The following is a 17,770-nucleotide window of genomic DNA, read 5'->3' as shown; positions in this document are numbered from 1 at the left end:
TCATCAAACCGCTGTGACCCGAGCCATTTCTTCAAATGCATGAAGAGGTGATAATCACTTGGCGCCAGGTCTGGGCTGTAAGGTGGATGGTTGATAATGTCCCACTTGAAGGACTCAAGAAGGGCCGTTGTTCTGCGAGCAGAGTGAGGATGGGCGTTATCGTGCAAAAAAACGATACCGGAAGTCAGCATACCACGGCGTTTGCTCTGTATAGCCCGTCGTAACTTTTTTATTGTTTCACAGTACACGTCTTGATTAATGGTCGTACCACGTTCCATGAATTCAACCAACAACACCCCTTTGGCATCCCAAAACACCGTTGCCATCAGTTTTCTGGCAGAAAAATCTTGCGAGGCTTTTCTTGGTTTGGTAGGCGAATTTGAATGTGCCCACATCTTTGATTGTTCTTTTGTCTCAGGGTTCACGTACTTAATCCAGGTTTCATCACCGGTCACGATTCTGTTAACAATGGTTCTCCTTCATCCTCATAACGTGACAGAAAGTCTAATGCAGAGGCCATTCTTTGAGTTTTGTGGTGGTCGGTAAGAATTTTGGGCACCCATCGTGCACAGAACTTACGGTAACCCAATCTTGCTGTCACTATCTCGTACAAGAGAGTCTTAGAAATCTGTGGAAAACCAGTAGACAACTCCGACATTGAGAAACGTCGATTTTCACAAACTTTTGCATCAACTGTCTGAACGAGTTCGTCAGTCACCAACGATGGTCTACCACTCCTCTCTTCATCATGAACGTTTTCTCGTCCACTTTTAAATAAACGTACCCATTCAGGACAACTCCTTCACTCATAACTCTTGGTCCGTACACGGCACAAAGCTCACGATGAATAGCTGCTGCAGAATATCCTTTGGCTGTAAAAAACCTTATGACAGCACGCACTTCACATTTGGCGGGGTTTTCTATTGCAGCGCACATTTCAAACTGCCACAAAAACTAAACTAGCGCAGGTACAACGTTCACTCGACCACGGCTTGATGCCGACTGACCTGTTGAGTGCGTGAACGCACAGATGGCGTCGCTACTCCCCCCACAACCTGCACTATGACCAATCGGAGGTTACTTTCTGAACCGCCCTCGTATGTAGGAATATAGACACCTGGCATTTCCAATATTACATCCACGTGTATCAAGCAGTGCATCAGTCAATGCAACATCACATATTGCAGCACTGATCAGACTTTGGCAGAAGCATTTACCTTTGCCTGACAGACATATAAGCAGTGGAAGAGTGCAACATCCACATACAGCTCTTGCTTGGTTTTGAAGAGATGGAGTTGTATTGCCCCTACGGATTCTTGACTCTGTCATCAAAGAGCTGGTGATATCTCATCAATCAGAAAACAGTTATCAAATAAGCTCTGCATCATATTTTGTGATAGCGAAAATCTTTGAAGAATGCTCCAGCAGAAGCAGGGCACAGAATGGACAAGCAACACCAGCTACATGAGAGTCTTTGATGTGGCTGCCTTTGACAATGTACTATATTTTGGCAAAATTCTTGCAGGAAATTAAATAATTTTAACTACCTTCTGACTGGTTTGTCAGGAATTGTTCTACAAACTGTCACTCTATCTAAATAATGCAGCTCTGTATTTGTCCAACAAACTGTTTACTGCACATCAATAACTACATTCCTTTTTAAGCACAACAAATTGTAGAAAGTTGTGTGTTTTGTATCTTTGTTATTACCCACTACAGAGACATGGGTAGTTTTAATAGTGCTTATACATAGAGTGAGACAACTTTCTGTTCTAATGTGATTTGGAAATTGAAGATATTTCATTTGTATTCTTCCAGACTATATTACTGTACCAAATAATCTGATTAAATCATTTCTGAATGCTCTCAAATTCCACAGTAACATTTGCCAACATGTGGGAAAAAAACAATAGAACTCAAAACTTAAAAATAAACAAACCTGATCATCTGCAAACTTAAGTAGAACAGCAGTAGGATCTGCTCCCGGTGTTAAGATAAATATTAATGGTATGCAGCAGTGTGAATCACAGTAAGATGACGTCAGATCAAAAGGCGGAGGTTCAACAAACTCTTTTCCTAGATTCTCTGAAACACAAATTTTCATCTTCTAATTCTACTCAAGTAAACATGTAAATCATCTACAAGTCATGCACATGTGAAACTTAATTACGATTGTACAGTGTAATTTAGATTCCACCATGAAGGAAACCCTTGGTGCATGTGTACCTGTAAGCAGCAAACATTAATTTTATTTTTCTCATGATACAAGGAAAAACACCATTGATTTTCTCTAAGTATGCTTATGAATCATAGTGAATATTTTTTTTCATTTATTGCTTTTTCTGTAACTTCATGGGAGAACAAATTCATATTTAAGGTTGAAAAACTGGCATACTGTGTTTTGTTTTATTTCAAATCAGTCCGCCTCTTTGGGAGCCATGATTAGGAAAACAACTAACTAGTGCCACAAGAGACACTAGTGTGTAGCAAAGTACATATTAGAAAAAAAAAAAAAACTATAAGCACACAGAATCTTTGGTCATGGTATTATGTGAGGAAAGTCAAATCAGTTGATCACTACTTGTGTTGTTAGTCAATGCAAGTGACTGTAGACTGGCATGTCAGACAGCTGAACACATTTCTGGAATGTGTAAACTCACAACACAAAAACATTCACTTCACCATAGAACTTGGTGACAAATTCAGAAGCTTTTTGGATCTTAACACAGAGACCAATACAGGTAGACATTGTAGCAAAATTTACAGGAAACATACAGTAACAAACACTGTAATATCTTCTTGTTCACAACATCCAGTAACACACAAACATGCTGCCTTCCATTCTATTGTGTATCGTCTGACATACATACCAATTTCAAAACAGGATTTCCAAATAGGACTACAAACAACTAAATTTATTTCATCTGCCAAGGGCTATAAGCCTGACTTTGTTGATAATGTTCAAACAAGAAACAAAGAAGAAATATCTTACCATACTTTTTTTGTCCCATCTACAGTTATACCCTTCACTAAAGTCAACTGGTGTACTACCACATGCATAGGAAAATGATTCAACAAATCAGTCCCCTCTGCAGTTATCCCCACCACCAAAATCAACTGGTGTACTTCCACATCCTTAGGAAAATGATTCAAAAATCAGCTAAATCCCCCAAATCTTGAAACTATAAAACCTCATTTTAGGAAAGAGGTGCCATAGCTGTAGTCAACAGCAAGCATAAAACTGATATATTATGCAGCAGTTAAGCTGATAAAAGCACTTGTGCATTGACTATATGCTGGTCAAAAAGGCAAGGCTATAGAAGATAGAGAGACTGAACATGGACATTGTAATGTCAGCACCAATATTTTGTGTCACCTGTGTATGGGACAGTGCTTGAGACTTATGAGTTAACGAATGTTTTTCCAGAAATGACCTTTGAGCCTATATGTGAGAACTGAGAAAATACTTATTATTATACTGTGAAATAACAAAAATATGTTTTATTATTTTATAACCAGTTTCCTACAAAAAATAATCATGTAACGAAAGATAATACTACTAAAAGAATGTATTGGCTTCGTATTGTCTGTGGAATTTTTCCTTCTTCTGTTCTTCTTCCCTATGATATATGAAGCGGATGAGATTGAAGATAAGCTGAGTTTTGTGTCTGCAGCAGTCCAGACAGTGCTTTGCCTGCCGCCGTTACATGAGTGTATGGAGTGGCAATTTCAGACTGCAGAAATAATCAGACACTGATTCTTTCAATAATTATTACAATATTTGAACTCCAAGGACAAGAACCCACAGGAATTTATTATTCTTCTATTCCAACAGTGAAAATAATATTCAGCAAAACAATCTTAGTCTTTACATAAATGAAATAATTTTATGGCTGGTGCATAAGATTAATTTTTCTCAGAATAATTTATCAGTGACTTTAAATAAAAATATTTATGACACCAGTGTTGTTATGGGTAGGGGTTGTGGAATGACATATTAATTATTTGGTGCCTATATTTTAATGTCAAATAAAGAATTATTGAAACTCATTACAGTCGAGCTCAACAGCACATAAATAAGAATTATCAGAGATTACTTATTTCTTTCAAATAATACTGTTATTCTTGCTGCTACATTTTCATACTTTTACAATAACATGTATACAACACCATAACAATGTTAAATAGAATCCCATTACACATTACATTGGTGCCTGGTCACGTTGTGCTTGAGTACAAATACTGTAATCATAATCATAGTAATTAGTGTATTCCTTTTTGTGTATAGATTGCTACTGTAAAGTATTAATGCTTGTTTTGTTTGGTTTTTCATGTACCAACCGAGCATACAAGATACTGCTGTAAATATCAAACTGACACCTGGAAATTTGTAAGCAGCGTGCGGTGCTGTACCACCGATAGCGTCCCCTGTCAGCTAAAGGTAGGAACAGGTGCACATATATCACAAGCATGCAACAGACATCTGTTTGTGCGCTACAGTATTTTGCAGCACTTCAGCCAAAATCACTCCAGCCATATGGAGTACAGTATCATATTCTGGCTGTGAGAAGCATTTTCAAATATTTTCTTGTCTCTAGTGAATTGTTGTGTAAACAAACACACATTTAGTTGTAATGATTGTTCCTTTTGTTAGTTAGAGAATGTTTTTGGGGATCTGAATTTATTGTAATTGCTTTATAGCATGAGATATTTGCTGATAAAAATGACTAGGCCTAAGAAGAAGGCTAAAATGAATGAGCAGGCTGATACAGATTTAAAGTCACATGCTCAAGTGAGCCATATTCCGCACACTTCAGTGCAGGAGCTAGATAGCTTGAATGTTGATGATAATATTATTTTACCGGACATGTCAAGTGATATTGAAAATGAGGAGTTGCCAGTGTTGAGTGACACTCCGGTGAAAGCTTTAAAATATCAATGCTCAAGTTATGCCACTGCCAGATGGTACTATATTAGCCATGTCACTTCAAAAATTAGAAACGATAGGAAAGCAAGGTAGGGAAGAAGAAGCAACAACGTTTAGAGGCAAAGACTTTAAAAGAAAAGCAATGTAGGGAAGAAGAAGCTCTTAAAGAGCAGCAGCGTTTAGAAGCGAAGGCATTAAAAGCAGAGCAACGTGAATTAAAAGAACAGGTAAGAGAAAGAAAATTCTTAGTATCCAGTGGGACAAATAAATTGCTCAAAATATTAACCAACTGATAATCAACAGGGATAATGCATTGTCAGCACACTTTAATGCAGAGATAAATGCAATTAGACACACAATCCAACCATTAGCAAACATTCCCACCAAAGTATATGATATGCAGACTGAAATCAGTAACTTAGAAACTAGTTTTAAAATGCTGACAACTGCCATAGATGAAATGAAGATAAAATACAAACCTAAGTAAAGAAACAAGTACAAACAGAGCTAGCCAGAGTTTTTAATCTCGACAACTGAAACTCAGGGTGATGTCAGAATTCAGTAATGAAGAATCTGGTCCTGACAGGGGAACTAAACTTGAAAATTTGCTGACTGCTAGTGTGGCACTGCAAAATAGGCCACAACTTTTGCACATTGGTCATGTTATAAATCAGAGTAATACACAAAGTTTGCCAGCAACCCCTGTTGCAATTTATGATAAGTCAAGCTATGATAGCCAACCTTTATTGCCACAGCCACTGGTGCATACAAGAAATTCAAAACTAGAAGCAGACTGTACCTGTAGCAAAATGAGGACACCAGCTTCTAATGAGAGCCAATCAATGCATCTGAGTACATTGATGCATGAGGAATGTCTCAGTAAACATAATCAGATTCAGAATTTCAGTGGAGAGAGAAAAAATAATATACATCCAGTCGTATTTACACATAAGTTCAGAAGTGCCCTTCTGAAATCTTGGATAGAAGAGGAGAAGATACAATTCGTGGTATCACATATTGCAGGGGATGCTTAGCTTTGGGCATTAAATGCTGCCGAGACTTTCCAAACTTTCAGTGATTTTGAGAGGGCATTTCTTGATCAGTTCTAGTCAACCTTGATACAAGGAAGACTTAGAAAAATTGTTTACAATTCAGAAGTGTATAATCTGAAGACTGGGTCTCTACGAAAATATTTATAAAAATACTTCAATATTGCTTGGTATAGGGATGAGACAATCACTACCTGAGATCTACTGAGTGTATTAAAAGCAAGGTTACTGATCAACATAAGGGAAAAACTGTTCAATGTTATGGACACTGACCTTAAAGAATTTCTGTCCGTAATAGGCTCACTAGACCTGGTCCAGGAAGATGTACAAGAAAGTTCAAATACAGGAAATTCTAATACCAGCTATTCCAAAGGAAAAAGCTCTTGGAATGGGAACAACGGTACTAGAGGCAAAATAGTCTGATGAAGAATAAAAATAAATTTAATGATAATAACAATTACAATGGAAAAGATAATTATTACCAGAAACAGGACAATCCCAGTAACCATCATTACCAGGGAAACTGAGATTATCAACATGTGAATGATAATCAGAGGCAGTACTTGAATGAGAATACAAATAATAACAATCAATATAATAAAAAAAAGAGCAACAATAACAAATCAGGAAGTCCATACAAGGATAGACCGAAAAATATGCATAATGACAATCAGTACTGGCAACAGCCAGGGCTGAGTCATTGCCACCCCCACTACAATTTTGCAAACCAAGGGCAGCATGTAAATTATATGCAGATTGTACCTGTACCAAACAGTCCATTTTCACAGCCATGGGATCCAAACAGACCACCTCCATCTAATAATACTGAGAATATGAGAATAGTAGAAATATCACTGGACAAGAAACAAGCAACAAAGAATCTGACAAAATAGATTTGGTTCCTGTAGGCCTTCGTCAGGAGACCGGACTATGAAGTGAAGGCAATGGGTCTATTCCTGACAGAATTAATATGATTAGATACCAGGACGGAATAAAATTAGAGGGCGAATTATATCAAGAAGATACCGTGTCCAATAATGAAACAGCACAATATATACAAGCAACAGTTAAATTGTCCATAAACGGAATTATTACCTCAGTACTCCTTGACACTAGCACAAATATTTCAGGGATAAGTGGGCAATTTTTCAAGAGGGTTATGCAAGTCAAGCAATTACTGGTTCTGCCAGTGAGCAAATTTAAAGTTATAGGAGCTTTGGGAAAGAAGTCACAGACACTGAAATTCCAAATGCAGTTAGAGCTTTCCTTTGGAAATAATAGCCTCAAGTGCATGTTCCTAGTTATGAAAAACCTGTCTGTACCAATAATTTTGGGGTTTGAATTTCTCTGGGATAGAGAAGCAATACTAAATCTTGCCCAAGGAGTCTGAGAACTGAAGTACCAGGGGCGAAAGATAACTTACAGCTAAAATGGGAAATCGAGGCAGGCCTTCACCCAAGTAGACCTGTAAATATAGCAGTCAGTGAACAGAAATTGCTGATATTAGAGTATGATCACCCGAAAGAGTGGCATACTGACCAAAAGGATGATGTTCACAACAATGTGAGTGACATCTCTGCCATGGTTAAGAAGAAAGTGATGGAAGGTTCTTGTATTGACAGAATCCAAGCTAGGCAATTAGTAAATCCATTGTCTAACTATGTAAGGTATTCATAGATCACCCAGGTGTCATAAAAGGTTATATTTATGATATGAAAGTGTATCCGCACAACACCTATTTGTAAAGCTTCGTATTTGGTCTCTTGGACAAAGCAGAATGAGGTAATGAGAGGGACAGCCAGTACTGCTTAGAATGCACCTTAAGCTATGGCTGATTAAGAAGAAAAATAAAAAGTGGCATCTACTATATGCAGACCCATTCAAAATTGTTTCAATTCCTCCTAACGGTTGCTATTTACTGCAAGAAGTCAATACTGAAAATATAAAGGGACTCTATTGTCATAGGGACCTTAAGAAATATTTGCAATAAGAACCACAGTTCATTAATTGCAAGTAACAAAATGTATTCAGTGCACAAGTACCATTATAAAATATATAAATAGTAGTTATAGAGTCGGTTTATTGTAAATTCTTTTACTCATGTGTCTTACTTTATAAGGTTTTATTTCAGGTCATATATGACAAGGATACGTTGAACTGTAATTTCGATTCCTGAACAAATCTAAGTTCCCACAAGGGAACAATTAAAGAATTTAAAGCCTTGAAGTTTCAATACTGAGAGTTGGTTCACTAAAATTTTTTAAACAGTTAGAATAGATTTTTTAATGTAAATATGATTTTCTGATTTTTTTCTACATAGGTTATATTGGGGTAAATATATATTTACTTTAAGTATATCATGCATCTATGAATGTGGATGAGTCATGAATGTATTTTTCCTTGATTTATGTAGTGCACACACAAGAATGGATCTTAGTTGAGTGCTAGTCCACGTGTTTGCTTTCTTCTGATTTAGCTCTGTTTGGAGCATTTGACTTCTTACGTACCACTTTCAGTACTTTTAACTTTCGGGTTTAGCTTTGCCATTAGCTCTTTGAGTTACTTATTAGCAGGTGTACTGAATATGGGCATCTGTTCCAAAATACTAATTATAAGATTTAACTGATTGAGAATGAATGAGAATAAATGACAATAAACAAATAAAATGTACCAACTTATGGAGATGTACTGAAATCTACACAGTTCAAAGGTGATCTATTGATCAAGACAAATGTAGAAGATTCTATCAGACAATTTTTTTTATATGACACTCAATATAGTATATGAGTTTTGTCTTCATGTTGCAATATAATACCAAATGTAGACATGAACATTTGTCTGTTATGTGGAACTATGAGGCCCAGCAATAATCAGTATTTGTGCTATGTGTCTCAAGAAAACTTTTAAAATCAAGTGGATATGCACAAACTGTGTCTTTCATTTTTAAAACTGTGTTAATCAGTGAAAAATCACTCAAATCAGAGACAATGTGAACACTCTTCCAGTGCGTATGTTAGCTGCAATGACAAGATGTTGATAATCTGTTTAAAATAAAAAAATTAATAAAGTATTATCAAAACTCAGACTTCTAAAATAATGAGATAACCTCATGAGTATAAACTCTTAAAACAGACTGTCCACTGCCAGCTGCATGCCAAGAGAAAATTTTTGAAGTATCCGCAGTTGAACTCTTTGCATTAAAATTAATAATCATCTGTGTATATAGGAGCCCTGATGGGAACTTAAATGATTTCTGTCACCAACTAGAAGCAGCTTTAAATACTATAAAAAACTTCAACAAAACAGTGATCATATGTGGAGATTTTAATATTGATTTTCAAGAAATCTCAAAAGACCAGCAAAGCTTGATGACCCTACTGGAAACATATAACATAAAAGCCACCATAGACTCTCCTACAAGAGTTATACCAACAACTAGCTCAACAATTGATCAGATATTAATAAACACAAATGTAAATCACAATTTCTGTGCAGGAAATCTTAATACTGGCTTCAGTGATCACTATGCACAGTTTATTGCTTTGCGCACCCCAAGTGAAACAACTGAGAAAGAGGAACTTGTAAAAGAAGCAAGGAAATTCACTAACAAACAAATAAACCTTTTTGTACAGAGACTAAGTGAAGAAACTTGATATGAAGTGTATATCTGTGAAAATACTAACAAAAAGTTTGAAAAAATCATGGAAATCTTCATGTCATACTTTGAAGCTGCATTTCCATTAAAAAAGCAAAAATGTCAACCTAACTTCAAAAAGAACAAATGGATTACAACAGGTATTAAAATATCTTGTGCAGAGAAAAGAAGATTACACGATATAGCAAAGACACAGAACATGCCTCATGAATTTTATTTGTACATGAAGAATTACAAGAGGATCCTCAAAAATGTTGTAAGGAAAGCTAAAACAATGGCAAATGACAAATACATTGAAAACTCAAAAAACCAATCTAAAACTATATGGGAAGTTATAAAAAATCAAACAACAAGTGAAACTAAACAATATAAAAATATGAACTTATTATATGAAGGACAAATGATTTCTTGCCCAACAGAAATTGCAGGGACCTTCAACAAATATTTTGCAAACGTAAGTGAACAGTTGGTGAGTGGACTGGAAGAACACAACAAAATATCACCTCCAACATGCAATAGTGTGAGAAATGTGTCTACATCTTTGCTCCTTTCACCCAAAAATTCTGAAGAAATTTTACCAATTATAAAAACCTTGAAAACAGGGTACTCATGTGGAATTGATGGAATACCAGATGCAATTATTAAAAAATGCTGTCTTGCCTTAGCTGAACCCTTGACACATTTGTGCAACAGCTCACTGGCATCAGGAACCTTCCCTTCATGCTTAAAAACAGCAAAGCTGAAACCACTGTTCAAAAAAGGAAATCCAGAATGTGTTTCAAATTATAGACCAATAGCCCTACTGCCTGTATTTTCTAAAATTTTAGAAATTTTTTTTTATAAGAGATTGTCTGATTTCGTAAATAAAAATAAAATTCTCTCTCCTTCACAGCATGGCTTCAGGAAAGGCTATTCAACTGAAAGTGCAATATTTTAATTTCTTAATGAAATCTATACTAAACTGGATGCAGGTGAGTTTGTGACAGGCATATGTCTTGATTTATCTAAAGCTTTTGACGTCATTGACCATAGTGCCCTACTGCAGAAGCTTGACCAGTTAGGAATTAGAGGTATATCCAATGAGTGGCTCAAGACATACCTATGTGGTCGCAAACAGGTGGTTGAAGTGCAATATACTGACCATAACAAAATCAGCTACTACTATTCAGGATATGAAACATGTGAAATATGGCATCCCTCAAGGATCAGTATTAGGACCCATTCTGTTTCTCCTCTATGTCAATGATCTTATGTACAACAAGTATTGCTAAACTACCCTCCAATTTGTAGACGATACAAGCTTCCTTATTAGTGGTAAAACAGAAGAAAAACTAAAAGACTCCACTATGCAAACAATGAAGAGTGTAGAACAGTGGTTCAGCTACAACAAGCTAATTGTAAACAAAGAACTGAACTTCTATAATGTGAAAGGAAGACACCACCCAAACATAGAAATAGAACTTAGGGACAGAGTTCTTGAAAGTGTTGACAGCACTAAATTTCAGGGACTCTGGCTCCAGAACAACACAAAATGGGTGGTACATATTGAATATTTGAAAAGAAAACTAAGCAAAACCTGTTACATGATACGGATCTTAAAAACTTGTTGCCGCAAAGCCAGCCTGTTAAATGTATACTACTCCTATGTGCATTCTGTAATTAAATATGGCATAATCTTCTGGGGCAATACAACAACAAATATTAAACTTTTCAGGATGCAAAAGAGAATACTAAGAATTATTGAAGGGGTAAACAATACGAAATCGTGCAGACCCATATTCATAAAACTGTCAGTTCTTCCTCTTCCTTGCATTTTTATCTATGAAACATCATTTTTCATCAAACAATATATCAATAGACACCCAGATATCTTATTAAAAAATGAAGATATACATGCACACAATACAAGGCAAAAATTTGACCTTCATGTGAAACAGGTGAGAACATCATTGTGCCAAAAAGGCACACTACATACTGGGATAAAGATTTTCAATAATCTACCTAAACATATTAAATCAATAAGTAAACTCTGTAGATTTAAGGCTGAAGTAAAGGCATATTTAATTGATCAGTGCTTTTACAGTCTGACAGAATCTATAAAAGCCAAACAACAAAAATAAAGATGCATTATTAATATTCTACTTTGTATGTTGCCTGTAATGTTTGTTGTATTTATGAATCTGTGCTAAATTACTTCAATATCTAGTCCTTAGGATTGCAATACAAACTGTATTTTATCTTGTAAATACCTAACCATCTCCAATTTCCTTGTATATATTCTATACATATAGGATTTGAAGGACTAAATAAATAAAATAAATAAATGCCTCAATGTGAGTGCAATGTCGGCTCCACTGTGCCATGTGCAAATGTTTATGTACAGTGAGAAATGAACAAAGCACATGATGAACACCAGTTCAATTCATTTAAATGAACTGTGAATCACTACATTAACCAGAACAGTGTTTATATACAGAACATCTTCCGTAAATACAATGAGTGAATCCAAGTGAATAGAGATAAACTTGCTGCTTCAACGCCATAAAATAAATAATTTCTTTGTCACTGACACCAATTTTCAATATTACATGTACCCACACTGGAGGAGAGGAACATGGAACATGGAAACAAGAACGGTCCCAGAAATACTAGATCGAGAACTGGGTGCAGCTGACAGCAGATGACATTCCATCGACATGCTGGGGGCGAACCAGCAGCAGCCTCCACCAGCAGAGGCCTCCACCTGTCTTCGACCTCCAATCCACCAACTCGATACAGGGTAGGGTATTCAACGTTGCTTCATTGAAATTTCTTTTCAATTAAAATGAACTTTTCAACATTAATTGACCTCTTTTGACCTCAACAACAGATTCAATGTTTTCTATAATGAACATGTCAAGCCTCACACTTAGTTTAGGTAACTGCACTTTTTTGAAGCCCATTGGACCATTTTGTTCCCGGTTTTCCACATCCAGTAAACCGAAATGGGGCGGGATAGACAATTCCAGGAAGTCTCCACAGCCTTTTCCAAAAGTTGCTGAAGCCATTTAAAACTACCATATCCACACTAGACATATGGTATACTACTTGATGTTTTGTCTAACCACTATCTAAAGTTTACAAACAAAAACTCTCTATCTAAAGCGAAAACTGAATGATATGTGGCATTGACTTAGCAGACCAATATTTTGTGTCAACTGGGACAGTGCTTGAGACTTATGAGATAATGAATATTTTTGCAGAAATGACTTTTAAACCTATATGGAGAACTGAGAAAAAACTTATTATATTGTGACTTATTATTATAATGTGAAATTAAAAAAAGGTTTTATTATTTTATAACCAGTTTCTTACAAAAAATAATCATATAACAAAATATAACACCACTAAACAAATGTATTGGCTTTGTATTGTCTGTGGAATTTTTTCTTCTTCTGTTCTTCTTCCCTATGATGTATGAAGTGGATGAGATCAAAGATATGCTGAATTTTGTGTCCACAGCAGTTCAGACTGTGCTTTGTCTGCTGCCATTACGTGAGCGTACGGAGTGACAATTTCAAACTGCAGAAATAATCAGACACTAATTCTTTCAATAATTATTACAATATTTGAACTCCAAGGACAAGAACCCACAGGAATTTATTATTTTTCTATTCTAACAGTAAAAATAACATTCAGCAGAACAATCTTATACTTTACGTACATGAAATAATTTTATGGCTGGTGCATAAGATTAATTTTTCTCAGAATAATTTATCAGTGACTTTAAATAAAAATATTTATGACACCATTGTTATTATGGGTAGAGGTTGTGGTGTAATAAAGTCAATGTAAAAGTGCTACATATAGGCAACAAATGGAATAATCTGGACTATTAGAAGAACTTTAGGTAAATCAGCACTTAGCTCAAAACCCCACAAACATGTACCATAATATAATTGTAATTATATGTCAGTTTGCTTTCCTTACAACTTTCAGTATTAGATTCACACAGCTTGTATATTTTAAGACAGCACATTTGCATTATGTACTCCATTTGATACCATCCATCTTGTAAATTAGGATAAAATTGAGTGCATGCATCCACACACTCTCACACACAAAGACCATTGTTCCAATGGTGAAATTGTTCACCATTAATTATTCAATAGTAAAATAAAACTTCTGTGCTAGAAGGATAAAGATTAGTCTTTTCTGTGAACCAAGTTACACATTGAATATATTCCTGCACTTCAGTTTATTGTAACTTTTTAACCCAGCATACTCTGTTGTTTGGGCACAGAGTCTGAAATGCACAGGAGGTATGAAATTCTCTATGTGATGATTTAGTTCCAAATTACACCATATGTGTTTTAGTGAGATTCAGCTGTAGTCCATTTTGTTAGAACCAGTGACACTTTATTTGATTTTTTTCAGGCACGTCATTTCAATTAGAACTAAGACTGAGTGAATATGAGTAGTAACTGGTGGTTCTTGAACATAGAATAGGAACAGATTGGGACCCTATATCAAACCTTATGGATTCCTCAGAAAATTATTTTACACTCACAGGAGTAATTTCCTGAATCTGATGTTACATTCACTCTTTGCTGAAACACTGTAAAGTACTGTTCATAATAATATACATCTGTAGTATGTGGAAAAGATTCACTTAATTGAATGCTTTTGTCCAGTCACAGAATATTTCTGTGATCTTTTTACGCTTATCTAAAGTGAAACATATCTTCTGAATAAACTACTGATTGTATTTACTGTCCTTCTTTCTTGTTGAAAGCCAAACTGGGTTTTAAAAATTATGTAATTTACTGTGAGAAACTTTTGAATTTGCTTAGCTTTAGTTGAGTTTTTGAAACATCTTTAGAGACGACTAGCAGAAGAGAGATATCTTGTGCTGATCCCACTTGAATAATGGTTTTATCTTGGTGTATATCACTTCTGCCCAAGGAGACCATGAGGAGAGATGGGCAAGAATCAAGGATTAGAGAGCAAGGAAAACCAGCCTTAATCGTTTAAATTCTTGAAAAACATATCCACATCATGAGTTTTAATTGTTCATCTATATCACATGATAATAAATAACCAATGTGTGTTGGACCATGAGCCAGTGACTCACATCTGAACACCTAGCTCACCAAAATAACATATTATTACTACAATCACATTTATTACCTTCTTGTGACAGTTATATTAGCAACTTAATACAGCAGACATAATATGTATGTTGGTGTGTGTGTGTGTGTGTGTGTGTGTGTGTGTGTGTGTGTGTGTGTGTGTGTGTGTTTTAAAACCATGTACTGATTCAAAGCTCTAAACATCTTATAGATTCTCCAATGGGAATTTGTTCCTCACTGAACATGACATGCAGATACACTAGTATTACTGGGTGAGCAGGGTAAAAGGTAACATTAAATCAAGGAACTGTGTGATGAAAGAGCATCTGGATTTGAACAATTCCTTTATTGGAACATTAACAAGGCACAACCAGTTGCAGAAACCTATAAAAATGTCTATGAACAAAGGAATATCAGAATAGTTGGTACACCAGAACATGTCATGAGTGCCTAATGTCCATCTGAAATGTCAGTTAACATTTCTGTTTAGACAACTGAAAGGACATCAGTACTATTGTTAGAGAACAGAAAATTTGAATAATTTAACAAAGGAATTCAAGAACTGTGCAACACAATGATAACTGGATTTACACAGGCAACATGAGCGTATCTAATCTAACAAAAATGAACAAGGCAAAAACATGTACAATTTATGAATTGAGCATGTAGTGACTAGCAAAAGCAATTGCATGGCACAATAATGAGTTATGGACATATGCAATCTATCTAACAACATTCAGATTTTGTCTCTAATGGCTGGATGCATGATGCCACAGTAGGGGTTACTAGTACATGGAGGGATGGATCGTACTGCACTCACTGTATCATAATGAACTCCATGAGGCTGATACTCCTCTACCAGCCACACACATAGTACTGCAGCAGGTTACCTAGATCACTAAATGGTTAATTCAACTGCACTCGCTGTAATGTTACGGGCTTTGTGATGCAGATACTCCACAATTAGAAAGGCTACAGTGGTGAAGTACTGAATAATTCATGCCTTAAAAAATTGTGTCAGTCCTATGCCAACTAGTTCTCCATAGTTGTCAAGGGGTGCCTGCAATATTGTCTTCTTATAGGCACGCAGAACTGACACGCCTCTGGTGTCCTCACAGCTCATGCATCTGTCTTGAAGCACTACAGCAAGCAGTTAAGATTCAAACATGTAAGAAACATGTAATCACTACACTGGTTATATAGAGAGCTCGGTGTCAGCATTGGATGTGCCAAGGATTGGGAGCATTTCCTATAGCATGCTTTTCGGGTAAAACTCAGGTGCTGTGGTAACGAGGCATGTGGCAGAGAAAACTCTTGCCCTAGGAGGCCTACAGCTCACAATGTAATTTCTGCCAGGTGATGCATCATCTGGTATAGATGTGATCTTGTGCTAGAATAGATGGGGAGGTGGCATGAATGCACAGCAGTGCACCATCTTGTCATCTAAATATGCAATTCTCTCTATTGAAATAAAATGATCATGTGGCATTGTTGGCCAGGAGGCCCTGTCCAGGGAAATTTGGCCACTGGGTGCAAGTCTTATTTCAGATGAGGCCACATTGGGTGACTTACACATTGGTGATGATGAGCTAATGATGAGCACAAAACAACACCCAGTCTACGGGTGGAGAAAAATCTCCAACCCGCCTGTGAATCGAACCCGAACCCACTGCATCGTAGGCAAGCATGTTACCAGTCAGCTAAGCAGCAGATACTCCCTCTATTAATTTCAAATGTTTCACCATTCAATGTAAACTTCTGTGGTGGAAACTAACAGGAACAGTGAAGGATATTATGGCTATTGCTAATATTAAGATAGAATTTTACTTGGCTCTGACTAAAAATTTTGTCTTGAACAATTTTTGTGGCCAGTTCCACTTAATTCAGAAAGTAGACTTCCTTACTATAATCACTGTCAATTCTAGCTCATTAATTAGTGACAAGTACAGAGATAAAAACTTGATTATAAAATTGTGATGTCAGGCAAGTTTGTATTGACCTTTCTCTTGAAGAGGGAGGTATGTTTAAAGTCACAACCCACTATGTGCTAGGCATATCTCATTACATTAAAAGTAATGAGAACTTATTAACATCCTTTGGCTCACCTAGAATTGATTTACAGTCTATCAGTTCAGTGATATTTAGGAAATACACATTAAATATCCTTGCAAATTCCTGCTAGCCTGTAAGCCCTTAACATAAAATCCCAAGTTATCTCATTTTTATTATTTTGACAGAAACTTAAAAGCCTGAGTATACTCTGGCAACTTAAGAACAGACATTCAAGAAAATAAAGCCTTGCTTATCTCCAGCGGCAATGCATCAGAACAAGTAGCTAAATTATTTTTTTGTACAGTTAAATATTTTAACAGTGTTTTCAATGAGGAGATAGTTGCCTGCTTATTTGTAATCTGATGTCAACTCTAGCTTCAACACATCTAGTAATGAAACTGCATCTCTATTTGAAAATATTTTTTCATAATGAATGTACTGAATGAATGTTCACCATACGAGTAGGGAAAGAAGCCATGATCATTATAAGGAGTAAAACATCATAAAAGGGATGGAAGATTTATGTACTGAACTGAGGACTTCAAAGTTAAAAAAAAATCTGTCACCCAAATAAAAAAATAAAAAAATCTGTCTATAATCATAAAAATTTAAACTGGGTGATTGAACTAAAAATTTACTTGGAAAAATTGATAATTCAAGTGTAAAAGAATTAAACATAGGTGAAATACAATAAGAAGTAAGCTTGGTATAGCTTAATAATAATGAAACTAACCCCTTAACATTGATTCTTTTTCTAATTACATTCCAAGAAAGAGTATTTTTTATTAATGAGACACATCCTATAATGAATGATAGTACATACAGACAGATAAGAATAGCTTTTCAAGCTCAAAATAATGATGTTATAAATTTTTGAAGACCATCAGTAATAAAATTCCAAGCATACTCATGTGCTGCACTTTGACTAAAATATCCTGAAACTTAATCATTTATAGTTTCTGTGTAGAAGTAAAGT

The 17,770-nt window shown here is 35.7% G+C and overlaps 1 protein-coding gene across 1 annotated transcript in view; it reads right to left on the bottom strand.

The window, feature by feature from the left end:
- The window catches only part of LOC124596265 (dynein axonemal heavy chain 7), a 1,038,560-nt gene that overhangs the window by 183,375 nt on the left and 837,415 nt on the right, over positions 1-17,770 (bottom strand). The window contains 1 exon segment of the mRNA XM_047135340.1: positions 1,940-2,085. Within this exon segment, the coding sequence (XP_046991296.1) occupies positions 1,940-2,085 (146 nt within the window).

Source organism: Schistocerca americana, chromosome 2 (genome assembly GCF_021461395.2).
Source record: "Schistocerca americana isolate TAMUIC-IGC-003095 chromosome 2, iqSchAmer2.1, whole genome shotgun sequence".
NCBI classification, from domain to species: domain Eukaryota; kingdom Metazoa; phylum Arthropoda; class Insecta; order Orthoptera; family Acrididae; genus Schistocerca; species Schistocerca americana.
The sequence above is the reverse complement of the archived record's forward strand: the minus strand, read 5'-3'. Positions and strand labels throughout refer to the sequence as shown.